The 24,148-nt window shown below is 39.4% G+C and overlaps 1 protein-coding gene across 2 annotated transcripts in view; it reads right to left on the reverse strand.

Moving 5' to 3' along the window:
• rabgap1l (RAB GTPase activating protein 1-like) overlaps positions 1-24,148 on the reverse strand; it is a 378,634-nt gene that overhangs the window by 91,779 nt on the left and 262,707 nt on the right. For both annotated transcript variants that reach the window (XM_041277492.1, XM_041277489.1), the window contains 2 exons: positions 22,397-22,522; positions 4,045-4,188 (listed from right to left, as the gene is read on the reverse strand). In XM_041277492.1, coding sequence (XP_041133426.1) covers positions 4,045-4,188; positions 22,397-22,522 — 270 coding nt within the window. The remainder of the gene's footprint in view (positions 1-4,044; positions 4,189-22,396; positions 22,523-24,148) is intronic.

Raw genomic sequence — 24,148 nt, forward strand, 5'->3', positions numbered from 1 at the left:
CTGCATTCTAACCACTAAACTCAATGCAGCCCAAAACTATCCACTGCAGCCCTGCACTCTAATCACTGTGCTACTCAAACCCACTGCTTTCCACAGTGCAGCCCAGCACTCTAACCATTGAGCTCCTATGCCGATACCCACTACCTTCCACAATGCAGTCGAATGCAGAATTAGCTAGTTACTGGGGCCTCTTTCAATTTTTTTTAAATAAATATTTGTAATGTCTTTATACTGTATTATATGAAGCCATTCTGAGTTGTTGTTATTCTTAATTATTCAAATGTTGTGTTTAATAAATTTTTCAATATACTCCTTGTAAAGATACTTCAGGAGCCGCTCTTTAACTCATAGATATACAGTATGTAACAGGCTATGCCAGCATAGTGTCTGCAGAGCTGTAAGAGCCAGCACTAACTAGCACAGGAAACTTGATATTCTAGACAGCACTGCCTCTTAACTCTAAACAGACACAGATCTCGCCTGTGTTACATATGGCGATGGTGAAAGAGTATATAATACAAGCAATTAAATAAAAGATTTCAGTAACTGCAATAACAAACGCAGGATAATTAGAAATATCATAAAATGTAAGAGGACAGCGTAATTAGAAGCTATTTTTCATTGAACTCTGATTGAACACAGCTACAGCACACAACTGAATGTGCAAAAACCTACTAGAAAAGTCAGCTGACTCCCCAGTGCAGCTCCCCTTCAGTGCCCTGTGAGATTCTCGCTCGCTCGGGGGTGTACAGTTTCCCTTGGCACAATGAAATTCAACACCTGCGCTTCTTGTAGAACTCAGCCTGCCATTATGTTTTCTTGTCATATTTCCAGTAACTGATCCCTCAGCAATGTTCTGTAATTCAGTCACCCATATTAAATATGAATGTGGTTTCAGTGGCAGTGCACCCTGACTCAGTCCTTTGGATTTATGGGTGTTCATTCTTTCTTTCTTTCACCATGCTCACGGCACAAGATCACTGTGACAACCCCTCACAAAGCCCTGCAGCCAAACTGGCACAAAATACACTGGTGAGTTCTAATATATGGACACAGTGGAGTTTATTAAATCTAACCACAATTGATTCAACAGTTATAAATTTACCACAGTAAATATGTACAGTGATTCTGCAGGTTTCCTGTGGTTAAACCAGTGGCACCCCCAGAAATATTTCACATGGTATGCAAAACTGAATCACTCCGACATCACATAAAATATTGAATGGTAATACTACAAGAATAAAAAGTACAAATAAATCTATTTGAAATATAAATGTATTATTTATTTATTTATTTATTTATTTATTTATTTAAACAGTAGTTTAGTTTAGTACAGTGGTTCAATAATAATAATAATTATTATTTTTACCTGAAAGAGCAGAGGAATTTTTTAGGTTCCCATTGCTTTAAAGTCCTGCAGAACTTTCTCACTGTCGATGGCCAGCTTGTGGTGAATATTCACCAGTGCCAGTCCGGTTAGTCGTGTCTCTGACATGGGGCAGTGCAGGTACGTTTTCAAAAGCCTCAAATGGCTGAAGGAGAGCTCAGCTGAAGCAGTGGACACAAGCATGGTAGGCAGTACTTTTAAGATGTTGTGGATGTTACGGTACAGTATCACAGTGTCCTCTAATATTTTGCATATTTCACTGCTGCTCTTGGCAGTATTGCAATGCCTCCAGAGCTCTCTCATAAGCCGTTTGTACACTGGGCATCATAGCCTCATACTCCTCTTTAGCTTGGGTCTCACTCCACATAGCTTGGGTCAGCATTGGCCACTTGTTAAGTAGGAGATATTGGGCTTTAAGTCGAGGCAAAGAACATCTAACCTGTGTGGTTAGACGATCCAAAAATGGAAGAAATAGGTTAAAGTGCCGATATTCCTGTGGCATTAAAGCTGGGAAATTCGATCTCTGGGTTTGAAGTCTAGCTATATGAGGCATTGAGACAATTATTTCAATTTTTGCAGCCAGTTAACAGGCATTTTCCCCACAGGTTGTTATAGGTGCTGTCTACTCTTTTGTCCCCAAGCAGTGACACTAACTGGCTGGCTTGCTTTCACAAGATCACATGTCAGGTTCTGAAAAGCATTGCTGAGTGGAGTGAGTGAGAGAACCACGCATCATGCTGAGACCAACAGGTGTCACAAAACTTCTGTAGACGCTGCTTAGTGTCACTTTTATCCAAAAAACACTACATTCGTTTTGGAGCTGCAGTCACAAAAGCCATGATCTCTTGAACGGTATTCAGTGTGTTGCAAACCAAAGGGATTCTCATTGAGTGTGTATTGTGAGGTTTAGTGAGTGCTTTCTGCAGTCCACATACGCTGCTGAGGGGTATTGATCTCTGATGCACGCCTGCACTCTTTTGCCACTGATACTTCCAACACCATTGTAGCCTTGTCCGACTAGGTTGGAGGGGTTCAAATTGGACAGCTTCAAGTGGTTCAGAAGCAGGGCGGTAAGTGTCTCACCTGTTGTATCACTTGTTGAAATAAAAGCCACAAAGTCCTCTCGCACAGTGGACTGTCCAGATGATGAATGATCCACATACTGAAGAATAAGGGACACTTGTTCTGTACAGCTAATGTCAGCACTCTCATCTGCCAGCAATGAGAACAATTTAGCATTGAAGTAGAATGCCATCACAAATTTGCTTTCCACATAGATCAATAATTTTGTTTTGTACTCTGTGGCTGCAGTACTTCGCGTTGCCAGGTGCTTGCTGCAAGGACCTTCTCAGAACCTCACCTGCTTTCACATGGTATTCTAAGAAACCGCAATTAAATCTACAATTGCTCTCAGAGCTGACTTACTGTGTTCTGCATATTCCTGGTGGGCTTTATTTAAAGATGCAATTATGGACTGTTGTTTGTTATCACAAACACGTAAAATTCAGCAGCACAAATTCTTTTAATTTTTTTATTCAGTAGTCGCAAATTTATTTTATCCTGTTTTTCTCTCAATTTGAAATATCACAATAACTGTATTTTAGACTCAGCTCAACGGTACCACCCCTGCACTGACTTGGGGGCGACGAAGACAAACACACATTCTCCTCTGAAACGTGTGCCATCAGCCGACCGCTTCTTTTCACTCTGCAGGCCTGCCATGCAGCCAACCCAGAGCTATAGCTTCAGACGAAAACGCAGCTCTAAGAAGCTTACAGGTAAGCCCGCAGGTGCCCGGCCAGTCCAGGGGTTGCTTGTGTGCGGAGAGCTGAGGACACCCTGCCTGACCTAAGCCCCCCTCGGTTCTTCTACTTTTATTATTATTTTTATCCGATTCATCCTTCTTCTGATCATCAGAAGAAAGCCCTGTTTTGTCCTTTTTGAAGGCTTCAAATAAACTTATTTGCTTCCGTTTGCTCATAACTGTTGTACAATCCGAAAAGCTTAAAATATTGTAACATGCACACACACACCAAAAGAAAAGGACCACTGTCAGCCAAGGACCACGGCAAATTATATAACAATAATACTGTAAAATTTTAAATAACTGACATGTCTCAAATAATTGCCTGTACGCAGAACGCGCCGGGTCTGCTCGCTAATATTGTAAATAAATGAAGGGTCTCTATTAAATGCCATGGGGAAGCTCAGGAAGATGAGGAGGAGCTTGAGTGTAATGAATTGTTGTAAAAGCGATTAGGATTAATAAATAATAATAATAGAACACGTAATTTAAGGTAGGCCTACATGTAATTCATATTTGTTTAATGTCATGTAAATAAGTAAAATTAAAAATACAAAGGGACTCCCATGCACTGTTAGGCAACCTAATTGTGCGCTTGAATAACGAATTCAATATCTGATAGACTATAAACGTTGCTCCTTGCCAAATTGTTTACCTTGAATCTGTCCACACAATCATCCACACAAAGAAAGCACTGGGTATTTAATGGTTAACAGATGATTCAAACTGGGGAAAGTTCCTTTAATCTAGTGTAGCACCAGATGTTTGTGCAAAAAAGATTTATGGAAATGGTTGGAATACCTGCACTGGACTGGCTGTGCATCCATGTCCAGGAGCTGTGGCCATGTCTTACCTCACACAGCAGGAGGTCAATGATGTGGAAGACCATGCAGAGAGGGAACTTGGCTGTGAACAGGGTGAGAAACCACTGGGAGGCGTACATGTGAGCTTCCAGGTTCAGGCCCATGAAGTGGTTATACAGGTCAGGCAGCTGCTCCTGAAAGTGCAGCAGAGAAAATACAACATGTAACACAAGAAATACTGCAATAACAAAGCAAATTAACAGAATCACAGTGCTATAATCATTAAACAGCAACAGGACACTGCTCTCCCATTGTGTTTATGGAGGTCAGTTATTATTCAACAACAGAACAGCGAATAAAGAATGGCTAAAAGATGATTACTGGCACCTCTCAAAAAACTCTTAGTATTTCAGACCACCAAAGGTAAAAGGTAGCACAGTGATAATGCCATTGCAATGGTGTGTTCCTGTGTAATAATGGAACTCCCTCATTCAGGCTTTATTGAGTCAGGTGTTCCATTATTTGCCTTATAACTCGACACAGCAATACTATTATCCCTTAAACATATCAGTGATTCACTGAAAAAAGAAGATGGACTTAATCCAGATCTTTTGGGGTATTTGAAGGTTTAGTGACATGCAAGATATGAAAATCACCACTCCCTGCTCAGTATAAAAGGTTGTGTGTTCAGTAAGTGCACTAAAATACAAATAAATACCTTCAAGAGATTACTATTTTAGCACAATTAAAAAGTGTGCTTATTTCATGTCTTGTCATAGCACTAGAGATACCGGGTTAGCCTGTTCTTTCTTTTTTTTTTTTTTTTTTAACACTCTAGCAAGAAATAACTATGTAGAAAACCTGGAAAAAGAGATGTTTAGTTCCAGTTTTAAAATGTCAGTGTTACAAAACAGAAACCCATTATGTTACTTTTGCTGTGTCTCACATTGTCTGTACCACAGCGCTATATTTTTAAACACAATGTCAAGGCTTTTGAAATTTGTAATCACATCATGGGCCATAAATCAACTGGGCAATACATTTCTCAACATTTACTCATAAGCATTCATCAGGAAAAAAAAGTCTTCTAAGGATCGCAGTATATCAAGATCATCCTCTCTCCTGCAACAATGCTGGTTTTCTGTTCAGACAATTCCCTCATTTCAATCACAGTACCAGTACTGCTGTAGGAGAGAGTATGAACTGAATACACCATGATGTTTAGAAGAAAAGAAAAAATATCTCCTGGCAGTCGTTCCAGAGGAAAAGTAATTCACTCGTTTAATTACCTATGATGTGTGAATACAAAACTATCAAGAATATGTTGAAACAAATTTGCTGTGATATGGACAAGATGGGTACAGCAAAGGTAAAGGAATGCCTTTCTTGTAAACACTGCAGGGGCCATTCCCATACATACAAAAACAATTATACAGCTAACATTTAAGCATCTTCCTTTTCTTTGGCCTGCTATCCTCAAGTGACCCGCAGAGATGGATCAATTCTAACTCTCTTACATTGTAGCCCATCAATACTAACCAGGTTGATCTTGACTTGTAAAACAGAACAGTTTAAGACGAATTACATTCCTTATCAGAACTGGGCTGATTTCGTCTGGATTTCATTAAATACCCTCAGAGACCGAACACTTACAATCCAGACACACTGGCGGTAACCTCTGCAGATTTATTTTTCTGTAATTGATTTCTAAATGATCATACTATTGTAGACACTGATTTCTTTGATCAAGTTTTGCTGTGTTGAATTTGTTTATTCGTTTTATACTCTGCAACAACTTTAACAAACAGACATAACCTTGTGAAAGGGTAGCTTCGTGGGCAGGGCTGGTTACCACCAGGGGGGAGGCTCAGAGGCAGGACGCTGCAGTTTAAAGTGCTGGACATGCACGTTTAGTTACAAAAAAACAAAAACATAGGAACAAACAGACAAGGTACAAGGACCAAAATAAAAGGGTTGTGGGAGAAATCTGTAGTTGTAATTGAATGTACTTTATAAAATGACATATAAAGTCTTAAACTATGAGACTTGAGATGCTGTGATGTTATTTAAGTTTGTCTTCCCCTTCCTTCTCCCATAACATTCTAGATATACTTCAAAGGGCTACATATTACTAACAGAGGGCCGTTAAGATTTAAACTGGGGAATAGCTGAGATTACTGTTGTGCTGATCTTTATTGTATAATGTGTTTAACATGCTTGTAACAGTAATTTAGTTAGAAATATGACACTTAACTTTGTTATCCTTCTATGATCAATATAACTAAAGTTAGAACAAAGTGAAGTTTTGTTCTATAAATGTTATTGTTCTCCTGTTATCTCTCTCTCCATGGAAAAGGGGGCGGTGCCAGTGTAAATGACATACATGGCTTGTGTAAAAGGAACCGTCAGTTAAATTTGTAAGCCAATTCTGTAACGAATAATTTTGTTCAGGGATTAGCTTTCTGTTTTACTCAGAAGTGATTGGATTAAATCCTCTTAGGGCGCTATATTTAAGGCAAAGCAAGCATGAACTCGTTCTCTTGGGCTCTTGGATCCAGACTCATCTCACCATGAAGTAACCACTGAGCCTTTTCTTGTAATGGGGACCCATTCAAGCATGGTACCTATCTTCATCCTGAAGAAGACTCCTCGCCGCAACATCCAACTGCAACTCTACATGCTACAAGAAGAGCAACTGCATTCCAACTTTGGTTTTCAGCAACGACCAGAATAAGTACTACGTTTCAAAGACTTGAAAATTCAAGTAAAATACTGTGGGCTCTATGTATCATTGATTTTTCTTTCGTATCTTGACTTTTCATAGTTTTTTTTCACAGTTTTCCTGATTTATGACTTCAGTTTGTGCCTGTTACCTTACGTATGTCTCTCACTGGCGTAGATCCAACTAGTTGTTTGTATGTGAAACTTCCTGTTTAAACATTTCAGGGCTTTTAGTTACTTCAAAATAAAGTATCTTAAAATATAAAAGAAACCAAGAAAATATATATTATTACTAGTCTATATTAAATAACAATGGCAATAAACACATTTTGTTTTGGTTTCTTTTACATGTTAAGATGCTTATTAATGAAGGGAAGCATGGAAACAAATCACTGCAGAGTTCTTTAATTAAACATAAACTGCAATCTCTTCAGTAATTAATGATGTAGCGCAGAGACAACTGAAATACAACGAACAATATGTACTTGCGTAGCCTACTGTATGTACTGTACTTTTTTCTTTTACACAAACAAAATATACATAGATACAACCAAAAGTTTTCTGTGATATTCTTCAATTAACATGATTTTGTGATATTCACTTGTTAGGTGTGTTCATAGAATTATGTTTTCGTTATGAGTTACAACAAATGCATTTGTACTGCAGGCTAGGTTTTGACATGCACCTGTGTTTGTTTATATATATATATATATATATATATATATATATATATATATATATATATATATATATATATATATAATATATATATATATATATACATACACACACACACACACACACACACACACACACACACACACACACACACACACACACACACACATACAGTGCCTTGCAAAAGTATTCAGACCCCTGACCAATTCTCTCATATTACTGAATTACAAATGGTACATTGAAATTTCATTCTGTTTGATATTTTATTTTTAAACACTGAAACTCAGAATCAATTATTGTAAGGTGACATTGGTTTTATGTTGGGAAATATTTTTAAGAAAAATAAAAAAACTGAAATATCTTGCTTGCATAAGTATTCAACCCCTGTGCTGTGGAAGCTCCCAGTTTGCACCGATGAAAGAAATTGCCCTAACGAGGACACAATTACCTTACCATTGGCCTCCACCTGTGAACCATTAAAGTTGCTGTCACATTTTCTGGATAAAAACTCCACTGTTGAAGGATCATTGGTAAGGCTGTGAATCTGAAGGAAAATGAAGACCAAAGAGCATTCTACAGAAGTTAGAGATAAAGTAATACAAATGCATAGATTAGGGAAAGGGTACAAAATAATATCCAAGTGTTTGGATATCCCAGTGAGCACAGTTGGATCAATAATCAGGAAGTGGAAGCTGCATCACACCACCCAGGCACTGCCAAGAAAAGGCTGTCCCTCAAAACTCAGCGCTCAAACAAGAAGGAGACTTGTGAGAGAAGCCACAGAGAGGCCAACAATCACTTTGAAGGAGCTACAGAGTTCAGTGGCTGGGAGTGGAGTAATGGTGCACCAGTCAACCATATCAAGAGCTCTGCATAACACTGGCCTGTATGGGAGGGTGGCAAGAAAGAAGCCGTTACTCAAAAAGTACCATCTGAAAGCACGTCTGGAGTTTGCCAGAAAGCATGAGAGTGACCCAGCTGCGATGTGGGAAAAGGTTTTGTGGTCAGATGAGACCAATATAGAGCTTTTTGGCCAAAACTCAAAGCACTATGTGTGGCGCAAACCTAACACTGCCCATGTCTCAAGACACACCATCCCTACAGTGAAGTATGGTGGTGGCAGCATCATGCTGTGGGGATGCTTCTCATCAGCAGGGACTGGGCATCTTGTTACAATTGAAGGAAGAATGGATGGAGCAAAATACAGGAAAATACTGCAAGAGAATCTGCTTCAGTCTGCTAAAAAACTGAATCTTGGGAGGAAATTTACCTTTCAGCAGGACAATGATCCCAAGCACAAGGCCAAAGCAACATTGGAGTGGCTCAAGAACAAAAAGGTGAATGTCCTACAGTGGCCCAGTCAAAGTCTTGATCTCAATCCCACTGAGAATCTGTGACACTATTTGAAAATTGCGGTCCACAAGCGTTGTCCAACCAACCTGAACAACCTGGAGCAAATCTGCCAAGAAGAATGGGCCAAAATCACTCCGACACTGTGTGCAAAGCTGGTACATACTTACCACAAAAGACTTAAAGCTGTTATTGCAGCGAAAGGTGGCAATACCAAATATTAATGTGTGGGGGTTGAATACTTATGCAAGCAAGATATTTCAGTTTTTTATTTTTCTTAAAAATATTTCCCAACATAAAACCAATGTCACCTTACAATAATTGATTTTGAGTTTAAGTGTTTTAAAAAAAAAATATCAAACAGGACTTAATTTCAGTGTATCATTTGTAATTCAGTAATATGAGAGAATTGGTTATGGGTCTGAATACTTTTGCAAGGCACTGTATATATATAGAGAGAGAGAGAGAAAGATAGATAGATAGATAGATAGCTAGATACACCCACCCCTCGTTATATCGCCCTCGGATATATCGTGGTCCTGGAGTTGGCTCCCCATTTTTACTGTCTAACTGCGTATGCTTTATCTGCACAATAGGCACTTAGAATTGCTGTTTGTTATATTTCGTACAGCACATCATAAACAACAATGTACAAAACAATTAAAAACTAAGCATTAATGTCGTACTGTTATCATATGCACAAGTATTGCACAATAACACAAAGCAAATTCAAATACAAATTTCTGAAGTGGTTTTTACTTTAGACAACAAGGTGTTCACGTGTGGCAGCAATGCACTAGCAAAAACCACAAGGCAGTGACCTCAGCTCCCTACCAACAAGCCTCCTATATTGTTGCTGGGAATGGATAATTTCAATGCAGGGGGTTTGTGCATTTGAGAAAGGAGAGGGAAAACTCACAAAATTAATTGGAGACTGAAGTTAATGAGAAGCAATTATCCTACGCTGTACGAATTAAAACCTTTGCTGCTTTTTATACAAAAAATGAGAAAAAGCAGGTTGCATGGAGGATTTATATTTGACCCTGATGCACCCGATAAAACAAGGGAGTGGTTGTACAGTATTTATTTGTTACCCTACTTGTTACCCACCTCCCATAGAGGAGCCCTATGGCGACCCATCAATCGGCACCCAGGCTGGTGATTGCCCCTCAAAGCAGGGAAAACAAGGGACTCTCAGCCCCCGTGCACGTTACTATATATATATATACACACACACACACACACACATACACAGCTCTGGAAAAAATTAAGAGACCACTGCAAAATTATCAGTTTCTCTAGTTTTACTATTTTTAGGTATGTATTTGGGTAAAATGAACATTTTTGTTTTATTCTATAAACTACTGACAACATTTCTGCCAAATTCAAAATAAAAATATTGTCATTTAGAGCATTTATTTGCAGAAAATGACAATTGGTCAAAATAACAAAAAAGATGCAGTGTTGTCAGACCTCGAATAATGCAAAGAAAATAAGTTCAGATTCATAAACAACACAATACTAATGTTTTAACTTAGGAAGAGTTCAGAAATCAATATTTGGTGGAATAACCCTGATTTTATATGTTTGTATATTACTAACATAGTGGGGGTGTGCCTTAGGATATTGAGGTATTGATGTTAAATATTATATCTTCATAAATATGCACTACAGGGTTAAACAAAACACAACAAATCTAAATGCAAATCAAGAACCCCAAGCACTGCTATCATGGTGTCTCTTACTGGCTTTGTTCATGCTAGAAATTGGTCTTCACTGAACTCTCCTTCCAAACTTCTGTCTCTCAAACTAAGGACTTGGTTCCCTTTTTATACATGTTGCCATTCTCAATTAGCACCCAATTAATTAATTGGGGGCCACATTCTACCCCCCCCCCCCCCCCCTCCAAACTTAACTTGAAAATAATACATTTTTATCTGTACACACACAGCCAAACAAAACACTGTTGACAGGCAGGGCTTCTGCCCTGTCACAAACCTCATGAGTAATCGCAAATTGAATAATTGATAAGCGTATGTAATCTTATGTAATCTTACTTAAAGATAAACTTCCTGATGAAATAAAACACCTGATAGTCTTACCATGTTTTACATTTGAAGAAATTGTATCAAAATAATTTAATTAGCTTCCATTAGCTACACAGGTCTCCGATGTGCAATTTTGAAAGAAACGCATGTTAAAGCTCACTTTTATTTTCATTTTAAAGCATGAAGTTTGGTACTGCTTGAGGTTAGAGGAAGTTTTCAGTTTTTATGCCTTATTTTCAGTTAGATTTTTGCATTTGCACTTCCTGGGTCATTTCACCTCACCTCAGTATCTTCTGGGTCAAAATGTCAGTCAACAGGGGAAGCAGCAAGTGCAAACATGGCATGCAAACAAACATTTCTTTTATCTAGAGTGGCAGTATCATGTCTTAAAGTGAAATACAATGTCTGTTAAAACATGTTCCTTTCAAACATGCATTTTTGAGACCTAATGTATGTCCATGTTAGAGAAACTTTATGGAACTACTCTGTTCGCTATAATTACTTTGCTACTCAGTTCAAAGTGTTTTGTTTTTGGTATACATGTAAGAATAAATTGATTGTTACCCATCAGTATTTGTATAGAAAGCCCTTGCAAATGTGCTATCCAAGCACTAAACGCTTACCTACAGTAAATAATAGAAAAAGAAAACAAAATTACAATTACAGCCCCCACAATGCACCTGACCAGGACTCCAGGAGCTGGAAAATTAATCAAACTGTTGAGCACAAAGTAATCAGCAACCCCAATTCAAAATAAGAAACTCATCTGTATTCCAGGCAGTGACAAATGCACGTTTAACTTGCCTGATTTTTGAGCTGAGAGAAATTAGATTGTTTACAGACCTCAGCGTGTGGCAACGTTAATTACAAGAGAGCTGTCCAAAATGCTTTCCTCCATGTCAGTCCTAATGAAACAGCACAGAGATAAGCAGCAGACCAGAATCCTTTTTACGCATATTTATATATGACTATTAAATTACATAATATAATGCTATGTTTGTATTTTCTTAAGTGTATTTGGATGTTTTTGAGGGCTGTATATTTAAAGTGCTTATATACAATCTATAACTATATCCATTGTGCACATCCATTTGCTTATACAGGTCTTTTGTGCACAGCTGAAAGAAGAACTAGGTTAAAGAAAGATCAATGTGCATGTTTTATTTCATTTCATGCAGTCACACTGGACACATTGGACACTTGAATGAACTTCCTGTTCATTCTTAACCAACAGAAATCACCTAGTATGGTACTAGATAATTTTTGTACATGTATCTTACTGTATGTGTGTGTTTCATGAAATACTTATGTAGTGAATGGAAGTTCATGACAGGTATGATTTAAGGAATTATATCATGAGCACCCTTGTAAAAATATATCGAAACAAAAAGCAAATCAAAGTAAAATAAAGCACAGTTAAAGCACTGCAAATCCCAGAGTGTAAAGCATATTAATAAACATGGCAAACCATGGTAAATAATGTACATGCAGTGTTTCTAGGAAAACTGTAAAATGACCATGCATAGTTTAACTTTAAGCCCTACTTTGAACCCTCAACAGAATGTACTGAAGTCCATAGTCAGGAGGCAAGGTGGAAACCAAAGCTATATGGGGTGAACAGCTTACTCAGAAGGTGAAAGTTGTGTCAAAACAGTATTTTGCAAGCAAAACAATAGAAAGATCTAAGGACTGGAATGGCATTTGGAAAATAGATTTTCAATTTGTCTGGTATTAAATGCTTCTAAATTTACCAATTCAAATATTATTTTAATAAATGTGGGGAGATTGAATAGTAATGTTACAATCTGACAGTGACTTTAAGGATTGGATTAAGTTAAAGGTTTGGGTTAAAATTACAATTACATTTAAGATTAGGTTAATGTATAGATGCAGAATTTGTCTGTAGTATTTTATTTTTGTTTCCCAACAGCAGTATTTTATATAAAAAAAAAAAAAAACAACAACCTTTTTAGAAAACAGATCTATGACTCCAATTTTAGGTGGCAAAAGAACCCCCAAGAGCTAAAAGCAATAATAAAACAAACGTACACAGCAAATCCAACAAAACAGTAACAGTGCTTTCCATGCTGGTGAGGGTGGTGCTAACTGTGTGGAGACTTTTCCCTGAGCTGTTATCTCAGGGCACAGAGGCGAACCCCGTACAGAGCCAACCAACAGGCTCACTGATTGAGGCTCCACTGGCCTGTGGCTTTCTCATATTATCAAACCCTCTCCCGGAAAGAGCTCCTGAAGACAACAGTTTATAGAGCACCGCACGAGCCTGGGGCTTGAAAGATGAGGGGGGAAAAAAAAGGAATAGCAAAAGGCCAAAATGGCATCTTCTTTTGAATTCCTGATTCTCTGAAACTTGGCTGCAGCACACAATCTTATTTTACTTCAAGGACATGAAACAGCTTCTTCTTCCCTGCTATTGTGTTGTTTGATATCTGCAAATCCAACTTCCAGTGGGAGACAATAAACCTGTAAAGCCAAAGATTTCTTACCAGACTTGGTGAAACACTTAATAAACTAGACTGGCATCAAACTAGCTAGCTTCCAAATGTAACCACATTTGTGTTTTAGCCTTTCATATGCTACCACTGCATTTACAGTTGTGCATTAACAACTCCATTATTATTATTATTTATTCCTTAGCAGACACCCTTATCCAGGGCGACTTATAATTATTACAAAATATCACAGTACAAAGTATCACATTACAGAGTATCCTATTACAGATAAGAACAGCTGTAAAGTACAATAAACGCAGTAGCAAAAAATATAAAATAAATAAGAAATAAGAGAATACAGTAAATAATTACATGTAACAGCGAATTTGACTGAGAGCAGTTAACTTATATAAAAAAATATTTGCTTATATGAGTAAAGTCCAATATGAGCACAAAGTAAGAACAATAAATGGATGAGAATGATTTCAAATAAGAGCAATTACAAACATGTGAATATGGACAACTATAAGAGTAAAATCAAATACAAGATCCAGGAAGTAGTTATAATTAAGAGCAGTAGTAGAATACGGCAAGGTATGGAGCAGTTCAGTGCAAGTACAAACTGATGCAAGTACTGGTACAACTGGGTGCCATACAGTCCAGTATAGTCGAGAGTTGTGAGGTTTACAGATGCTGTCTGAACAGATGTGTCTTGAGGAGGCGTCAGAAGGTGGTACTGAGCAGTCCTTATATTTGTGGGAAGGTCGTTCCACCACTGAGGGGCAAGGGTGGAGAAGGAGTGGGATCTGGAAGTGGGAGATCGGAGGGGAGGGTGGGGGCAGTTAATCTGCCGGTGTTGGAGGAGCGGAGGGGACGAGAGGTGGTGTAGGAAGAAATGACTGGCTATAGGAGGGAGCAGAAAGGTCAAGACAGCGATAGGCAAGTACAAGTTTTGAATTAGATGTGCGCAGAGGCGAGCAGCAGAGTTTTGGATGAGCTGGAGCGGGTAGATGTCAGAGGCAGGGAGGCCGGCCAGGAAGTAGTTGCAGTTGTCAAGACGGGACAGTACCAGGGCCCGAACTAGGCGCTACATAGAATAGTCAGTGAGGATGGGGAGAATTTGACGTATGTTACTGAGGAAGAAGTGACAGGAGCGTGCCAGAGTAGAGATGTGCTGAGAGTAGGAGGGAGGGGTCGAGGGTGACACAAGGTTCTTGGTAGATGAGGAGGAAGAGAGGATTGTGGATTCAAAAGGAAACAGAGATAGAAATATCAGCAGTGGGGGAGGAAGATTGAACAAGAAAAGGAGGTCTGATTTGGAGAGGTTCAGTTTGAGATGATGCAAGTGCATCCAGATGGCACAGAGGCATGTAGAGATACAGGAGGGAATGTCAGTGTAAGAGGGGGAAAAGGAGAGGAAGAGCTGGGCATCATCAGCATAGAGGTGATATGAGAAGCCATGGGAGGAGATGAGGAAACCCAGGGAGATAAAACAGGAGGGGTCCCAGGACTGAGTCATGGGGGACACCTGTTGAAAGAGAGCTGAGGCAGAGTGTGAGCCACATCAGGACACCCGGTACGTGCAATCAGCGAGGTAGGAGGAGAAACAGGCAACAGAAGTGCCGGAGAGTCCCAGGTTAGCGAGAGAGGACAGGAGAATAGAGTGGTAGACCATATCAAAGGCTGCAGAGAGGTCGAGGATAATTAGGACAGAGGAGAGGGAGGTGGCATGGGCAGAGAGTAGAGAGTTAGTGACGGTGAGAAGAGCAGTTTCAGTGGAGTGTGTCGCCGAAAACCAGACTGGAGGGGTTTGAGCAGAGACTCTGTTGACACGAAAGCAGAGAGCTGGCGATGCACCAATCGCTCAAGGGTTTTAGAGAGGAACGGGAGAAGGGAGACAGGATGGCAGTTCTGGAGGGATGAGGGATCAAGGGAGGTTTTTATTTTTAAGAGGGGAGTGATGCAGGCCTGTTTGAAGGAAGACAGGAAACAGCCAGATAGCAGAGAGGTGTTAAGAAAATAGGAAATGAAAGGCAGTAGAGCAGAAGCAGCAGCCTGGACGAGGTGAGTGCGGAGGGTGTCCAGCGCACATGTGGTGGGTTTATGGCTCTGGAGCAAGGAGCAAAGATCAGAGTCCGAGAAGGACAAGGAGGGTAGTATAGCAGAGGGTGATGGGGAATGAGTGAGCAGAGGACAGGGGGTGGGTGGGGAAGGAGGCTAGGTAGTGAAGAGTTTATGGATGTCTGTGATTTTGGAAGAGAAGAAGGAGGCAAAGTTATCAGCCAGGATAGACAGAAGGTAGAGAAACATTTACAGGGATTGTTAGTGGAAGTCTGAATAATAGAGTGGAAGTAGAAGCATTTGGCAGAGGAGTGTAGAAGACTAGGAAAAGAGGAGTGAGTGATAGAGATTCTAGGCAGCAGGGAGGAGTCAGAATAAAATGGAGTTGAACAAATGTAATTTCAAACCCTTTTAATATCATTTCAACGAGACTGAGCATATATGCAAACAATACCTAACCAATGAGATAAGAATCGTTTAGAAAAAGGCAATAGGGAGCAATGTCATTGGCTAACAAGTATTCCAATCTGTGCAGATAGGTCACCATACCAGCCCAGAACTATTCACATGACAACTAGGGGTATCACCAAATGGTCGACTAGAAAAGTGCCAGTCGACCTCAGAATCTGGTAGTCAATGAATCATAGCGGCAAACTATCAACGTCAGAAATTGTGAAAGTGTGTGGTTTCAGAGGGAAGGAAGTGCTTTGGCATGATATAATTGAGAATAAATAAAAAAAAAAAAACAGTTTCACAATATATGCACAAATGGCAAAGCGTTATGAAAAACTACATTTACAAACACCAGACATTATCAAAGGCATGATATATTTTTTGCAGACGAGTTGGCTATTTTACCTTGATTATTTGATTCTGGCAAGTAAGTGTTCGTTCCAACACTATTGTTAACTGTGACACGGAGGACCTTGTCCCTGGTTCTTGCGTGGATATATGCAGCTGGGACTCGTAACAGGCTGGGACTCGTGCCCATAGAATCTGCGCCACAACTCAAGGCGACTGCACCGCCTTGCTACAAAGACGGGCACTTTGTTTACATGGAGGAGGAGAGCGTCCACTCCACAGGATAGCTACTACGGAACCCTTAAACTGCAAGACTGTGAAGCTCTGCCTAACCAGGACCATTGCAACGACTCTGAGTCACTGAAAGCCCGGTATTTCGGAAGCAGCAGCAGTAGGTTAATTTATGGGATGTTGATCCCAAACAGTGTAGAGAGGGGTTCGTAGTGTAGTAGGTTCCTGGAGCAGGATGTCTCTTTTAGTGAGACTAGCGCTCACCTTATGTGGCAAAAAATGTATTTTTAGTTTTGTTTTGTTTTCTTTATTGCTGGTATCGCAGCACCTGTGTATTTATTAAATCTGTGCGCCTGTGTGGCGTGTTAACACCCGATGCACTTGCCTCACTCATTATTATTCAGTGATGACAGATGCACATAACACTTTCCCGTTACAATAACCAATTCATTTTGAGAGGGTAAAAGGTGCACTAAGCACTAGGGTGTTCAAATATGACCTAAAATCTGCAGACCTGGACTGTTTAACAGGACTTGGCTTCGTCTAGCCCCAAGCACCTCTCTGCTTGTGTGTTATTGCTTTCATATTACAATATCTGCAGCCATTACCTTACACAAGCAACACTGTCAAAGCATCTTCACTGTGCCTTGCAAAAGACTGAAAGCACGACCTACTTCTGTTCCACAGATTTTCTTGAAAATTGATACTTGTACATTAACTGCAGACTATTACTTTGTAGGCAGTACTGTGAACGCTGCACAAGCTTGTCCAGTCTGGCAGGTAAGATGGATGTAGAGAACTGCATTCTTCAGACCCGGTGTTTTATAAAATTCCTCTATTAAAATATCCTCATCTAAATCAAAAGTTAGATCAATGTTTACCCACCTTGTAAAATATTTGAAATTTTGTGAAAATAAACTTGTTATATTTTGTTAAAGTTTGTTTTAAAAGCTGCCCAGTATGCTTAAAAAAGTATATCTAAATACATTTGAAAATAAAGATCTGGTCAGGCGTGGCTGGTGTATAGAGAGCGTTGGGGCACCACCCCAACTGTTTTAATTCAATAAATAATGCTTTAAGTAATTTATTATTATGTCATCACCACGGACAGCAGCAGAAGTTGTCGTATCATTACCTACTTTATTAGTATCCTTACAGGATCCCTGCTGTTGTCGCATATGAGCACTGGGGCATCTTCCCCTGTTGCCACTGTAGGAACAGCGATTTCCTTACTGTTTTGTTAAAGCAAAGGTACTCAATGTTCAGTGCTCTGTGGGGCAAGTCCACTGCTGCCCCTGTAGTTCATGAGCAGCAGTGGTTTCTAAGCTCTGTATTGAACGACAATGCTCACGTGTTCAGTACCTAATGGGGCGTGTTACTTCTCGCTTCTATTACCTAGGAAACTGAGCACGCTGAAGAGAATTAAAACATTCTTAAAGAACACAATGACTCAACGCATTGACCATGCTGTCGATTGAGAAATTGCTGATCGAGGAGATACCGGAATTCATCAAGTGAACCATTGAGAAATTTGCTGCCTTCAAGGATCGCCAAGCAAAGTTCCTGTATATGCAAATTAGTACAGTTTGACTTAAGAAACACACTAAGACGATGCTCGTTCACATACACAGTTACAAATTGTGCTCTATTAAAGCCCCTGTTAATGTGAAAGAACATTTTTTCGTGACTTATTTTTTTCTCAAGCAGTAGCCACTGTATGCGCGTAACCTTGAAAACATGCCAAACTCTGCCAAAACCGGTCCTTCTTAAAATACATATTTTTAGTTTTTATATTATCGCCCCATCTATTTTAAAATTCACCAGTCGCTACTGGATCTGCTCACTAATTTTTCATAACAAAAACAACTTAACTTTAGCCAGGTGAGTTTCTCAAAATAATGTCTTCATAAACCCACACAATCAGAAACCGCATTTATATGAAAATTTGAGGTCAAACACATATACATATAGCAGACTATGTTCTCAGGTGTGGGAAAGCCCACTTGCATTGCACATAGTCCTACTTTTCCAGCTCCCAGTCAGTGCTAAATCTGCACAGGCAGGGGTGTAGTGCTGTGGGGACAGCAAGGAGCGCCGAGCCCTCACTGCTTGGGCGGGAGCGCACCGCTTCCATACTTCATGTGTAGAATATTTAACTGCTTTGCTGTTATTAATACATGGAGATAGACATACATGTGTAAACAACCAAAGAATGCAATAGCTGTAAGAAACCATTGAGAGATAAATAATGAAAAAGTTTGAATAGCATGCTTCTAGAATAATGAATAAGAGAGGTGAAGGGAACCTGTATCAACGCTGTGTTGAGGTGTCAGCGTTTTACAATTAGATGTAATAATTGGAACAGTTCTTATTTTTAGACCCAGATATCAGAAATCAAGTCGATAAAATAAGCGAAACATTTATTCAGAAGATAAAACTCATTGCAAAAAAAAACCAAAAAAACAAATAAAGGGTACCTGTGGCCTTACACAAATATTTTTTTGCAAATGGATGCACTTCTGTTTAAACACGTCAGTCTCATTTAGCGTCTGCAATAGGACAGTGAGACGAGCTGATTCTGGTCGAAACCATTCAGTGATCCCATGTTACGCATAGGATTATTATTATTATTATTATTATTATTATTATTATTATTATTATTACAAATTTCAAGATTGAATCCTTATTATTTATGTTCAAGTTGTATGAAGGTCACATGTCATTTTATAAGTGATGTTATTTCGCGTTATAGTTCCCCACTCAAAAAGTGCAATATTTCCATGCATTTCTTAATATAGCTAAAGTTAGATATGGAACCCATTATACATTCACCGTTGCAACTCATGAGTTAGTTATGTAACTACTGTAGAGTGATAAACTGCAATTCTGTTGAGTTGAGATCATAGTGACCCCTCACTTCTAAATATAGCACTACACACCTGTGCACAGATAACGGTAAACCATTTTTATGCAGATAACCGTAAAAACGTTTACCACAGTTGAAGCATAGTAAAGTGATATGAAGCATAGTGAAAGCATGGTAAAGCACAGGTAAGCCCAGAGAGGTATAATAAAGCATATTAACACTAGATCTGCCACGGCAGTCATTTTGACGGTTTGAGGTTTTCAAATTTTCATTACTCTGCACGTCTGAAAGTTATGTGGTTGTCCATTTATGAGTTTTCTTAAATACAAGTATTAAATACCCTGAAGGCCTTTGAAAGGCAGGATCACAAAAATAAGGAAGTTAGAATCCTGCCCACCTAGAACCGCCAAAGCAGATTCTGATGCAAGGAATGTGAGGGATCACCACAGCGATGAATCCTGGATTTGTGAAAAAGGCAGTTCCACCAGTGAATCCTGGGGAATCCTCTGCAGTGCCAGCCACTTTGCCTATATTGTCTCTGCAGCAGCTGCTGGCATGCCAGCCATGCCAACCACTTCGCCCATAGACATACCAAGTACAGCGACTGCATGAACTGGCATTCAGGAGACTGGGAAGGATGGCACTATTTGGGAAACTAGAAATCCCGGTGTTGACGCAGTGGGAAGATGGGCTGCACAAAATGTTTTGACTGAAACCAAAAGAGCTGAAGTAAACAAAGCAAGATGAGAGCTTCCTCCATCTGCGCAAAACGTGCATCCCAGCTGTACTCCAGTACAATTTTGAAACACAATGACTGTGCTACACTAACTGTTTACAAGTGCAAGCAGGGAAAAAATGTAATTGTGGACGTGGATGTGGATGTTTTAGACCAGAAGGCATGTCAGTACTCAGTGAAAGCCAGTTCTCGCCAGAGGCCAGTTGCTGTATTTTACAATGTAATGGACCTGGCAGTCATCAATTCCTTTGTTTTGTACAGGAATATATCAGTAGGAGAGATTTCGTCTTGAAGCCAGCCACAGTGCTTCAGCAGGAACATTTCCATCAGAAAACTGCAAAGCAGCAGGCTGCAGCTCAACCTAGATTTAGTGCTGCACCCAGTGACACACGCAAGAGAAACAATGCCAGGTAGCTAAATGCCATAAAAATAAAACTTCTGATATCTGTGTCCAATGTGAAAGCACAGCATGTGGTAAATGCACAGGAAAGGTTGAAAGCGTCACATCTGTGTGGATTGTGCTACCTAGGATGCTACCTTGAAGTCTGTTTACCTGAAAGCGCATTCACGTTACTTAATGGGAGTTGAGTTATTTCTTTTTTTATATTTAAAAAAAAAACTATTTATTTTTTACAGTTTTGTATGTACATACACCTGTTTACACACTCGTTTCTTTTGAAATGTTTATTTTATTACAGTTTTTTTCATTTTTTGAAGTAGTGCTTTATATGTGGTAAGTTAGAAAATAAACTGTTTTATGTTTAATTGTTCATTTATAAATGATATGATGTGCGTGAATAAAACTTTTGAGTTGTATGTGATAGTTTGTCTTTAATTTTAATATTGAGGTTGTTTAAAATGTAACCATCATAATGACCGCTGGCGGCGGTTCTAGGTATGAGTATAACCGTGGCGGTTCTCGTGTTAAAAAACATGGCCAAATATGGTAACTGCACAGTATAACTAAGAGAAAAGCATGGGGGGAAAACTGCAAATTCACTGTGGTAAACTTTTAAAAGGTTTACCCTGCAGCAGCTCTAGTTATTGCTATCTAGATTACAGTACACACTTAACCTTCTATGCCACACTTGTGCTTCAGCAATCCCTTAACTCTACATGTCAACAAACGGTTTCATCTACCTTTAAATCAATCACAACATAAAAACTTTCACTGGACATCAATTATACATTGGGAACATCAATCAAGACAGCTTTTCCATCAGACTGCAGTAATTCAGATGCATCAGTGACCAAACTGCGCCAGTAAACACCAGGGGCCCCTCCAGAGCTGCCACACACACATGTCGCAGTTCAATGCTTTCCTCTCACATTGTTCTGAACGCTGAGGATGTGGTGTTGGGAATATTTTGCAGTTTAAAGTACATGGTGCTAACAAAATAATTCCAGTACATCTTACCTAACACATATTGCCATCATTTTGCTGGTGTCAGATTTTCCTATATATAAAATGCACAGATGAATTTTAATTAATAATGTATTTTGAAGAATATTTATCAAACGCATTTGCAGATACCTCAATGCTGTACTTCCGGAAAAACAATGATTGGTACTCAAATGCGAGCCCATGTGACTAGGATGTGGTAGTTCTTTCAATGAAAGTAAATGGCAAACATTTAGAACATGTTTTTTTTTTTTTTTCTGGAAAAACATGAGGGACAACCAGTTTCAACTGAGATAGTGAAAATAAAAGACTTTGAAATAATAAATAATGCAATACCACTTATGAAGATAGATTGAACTTCATCTCTTTCACCTTGAACAAAGAAGAACTAGAGGGAACTTGACTGGTCTTTAAAAGGAGTTGACAAAGTTAACCCTAACCAATAGTGTAAGCACTACACAGAAACCAGGACCAGATAACATAATTGGAAATAGGATATACTAAGGACAAAGGGTAGTAGACACTTCCTAGTTGCTGATTGATCTCCACACTGTCATGTTAGGTCTTAAAGGATTCCAATGACTCTACTGCATTACTAGGTAACCCATTCCATACCCTATACTTAATATGATTCATAGTGTTTAAGAATGAGCATTGGGGATGATATATAATAAGTAACTAGTTATTGAAGACTATGAATTTTTTTACAACAGGATCAAAATAAAAAAGTTATGCAGAGCACGGCCAAGTTCAAAATAACCCATTACCATAACCCAACTTTCAACAGATTTTATGAAAATCTACTTTCTGCAAACAGCATTTTTCTATGATATTCAGAGGTCCTGAGTGAATTTTATTTTTCTTACAGGATCTCATTTCGAAATGTACCTATCGCATACAACACATTGCTAAGCAGATGCAGAGCTTGATCTAAGGAAAGTGACTGAATTCAGCTGTTAATTTTAGGTTTAAGCCCCACCCTCATTCGTGCAATAACTTCAGCACTCTATGAATGTCCATGGTGCATCCTCTGCTTTCTACAACAACCTTCCACTGACCTGCAGGAGTCTCTCCAGCTGGTAGAACTTGCAGTGCAGATCTTCAAAGTTGTTCCTGTACAGCTCCCTGAGACCGTACTCATACATGATCTTCACAAGCACACAGAAGGCTTGCTCCTCTGGCATCTAAAAACAAGAGAATCTCAGAATCAGAGAAATTGGGTATATAGTAGAACTACCAAATACACTGCAAATACCACATCAGGTGTAACCATAGAAAAAGTTTACCACAGTGATTTTGCAGTTTGTTATACCATTTACCACAGTTTACCATGCTTTACTGTACTTTGCTATGCTTTTGGTGAGCTTTTATAGGGGTGCTTTGTACTTGTCTGGAGCCTCGTAAGTGATAGGACTGAAAAGCCTTTCTAATTCCATTCCAATCATATGTCAATGTGACTTTTCAACTTTGTTAGTTGCATACAAGCGTAAGGATTTTCAAGACAAGCTTGTCAGGTATAGATTTAGCAAAAAATGACATAGCTCAATATTGGAGCAACATAACCCAGATCCACCAAGAATATTTGCAAACACCCTACTCTAGTGTCGAGGGAAATGTAAAAAAAACTAATCAAAACTACATTTGAATACAATTACTTTACAATTTAATAATGTGCAATTGTGTATACAACTGTCATTCATATCATACACAATCACAATATGTTGATGGTGTTTAATGTGTTACAGAACCCTCTACAGTGTTTACAAAAACCCATTACAGTGCTACTCCATTACAACGCGACTCGTTATAGGTCGGAATCGGTTATAACGTGGTAAGGTCGTGGCTCCCATTCCTCCCATAATGCAATTTGACACAAACATTGGGTTTTATTGTTGTTTTACATTACCGTATTTAAACCCATTTAAATTAAAACTGGGACATACACTAAGCGTACAAAACATTAGGAACACCTGCTCTTTCCATGAAATAGACTGACAAGGTGAATCCAGGTGAAAGCTATGATCCCTTATTGATGGCACCTGTTAAATCCACTTCAATCAGTATAGATGAAGGGGAGACAGGCTAAAGAAGGATTTTTAAGCCTTGACACAGTTGAGACATGGATTGTGTATATGTGCCATTCAGAAGGTAAATGGGCAAGACAAAAGATTTAAGAGCCTTTGAATGGGGTATGGTAGTAGGTGCCAGGCGCGCCGGTTTGAGTGTGTCAAGAACTGCAGCGCTTTTGGGTTTTTCAAGCTCAACAGTTTCCCGTGTGTATCAAGGATGGTCCACCATCCAAAGGACATCTAGCCAACGGCAGGCCAGTGGTCGAAAACGGCTCATTGATGAAAGAGGCCAAAACAGGCTGACACGAATTGTGCAGAGCAACAGACGGGCTACAGTTAGTCAGCTGACAGTCCTGTACAACATTGGTGCCGAAAGACCCATAAAAGAATGCACAACTCGTCACACCTTCACATGAATGGGGTATGGCAGCCGACGACCTAACAGAGTTCCACTTCTTTCAGCAAAACACAAGAAACTGCGGTTGCAGTGGGCTAAGGAACGAAAACACTGGGCACTGGAGAAAAACACTGCCTGGTCTGATGAATCCCGGTTCCTGACTGTTTTCACACTGATGGGAGGACTAGGGTATGGAGAAAACCACATGAATACTTGCATCAATCATGCAGCGTGTCAACATTGCAGGCTGGTGGTGGTGGTGTGTTTTCATGGCACACATTGGGCCCCATGATAAAAGTGGAGCAACGTTTGAATGCCACAGGATATCTGAACATCACTGCCAA

This window comes from Polyodon spathula, chromosome 18, assembly GCF_017654505.1.
Source record: "Polyodon spathula isolate WHYD16114869_AA chromosome 18, ASM1765450v1, whole genome shotgun sequence".
NCBI lineage: Eukaryota > Metazoa > Chordata > Actinopteri > Acipenseriformes > Polyodontidae > Polyodon > Polyodon spathula.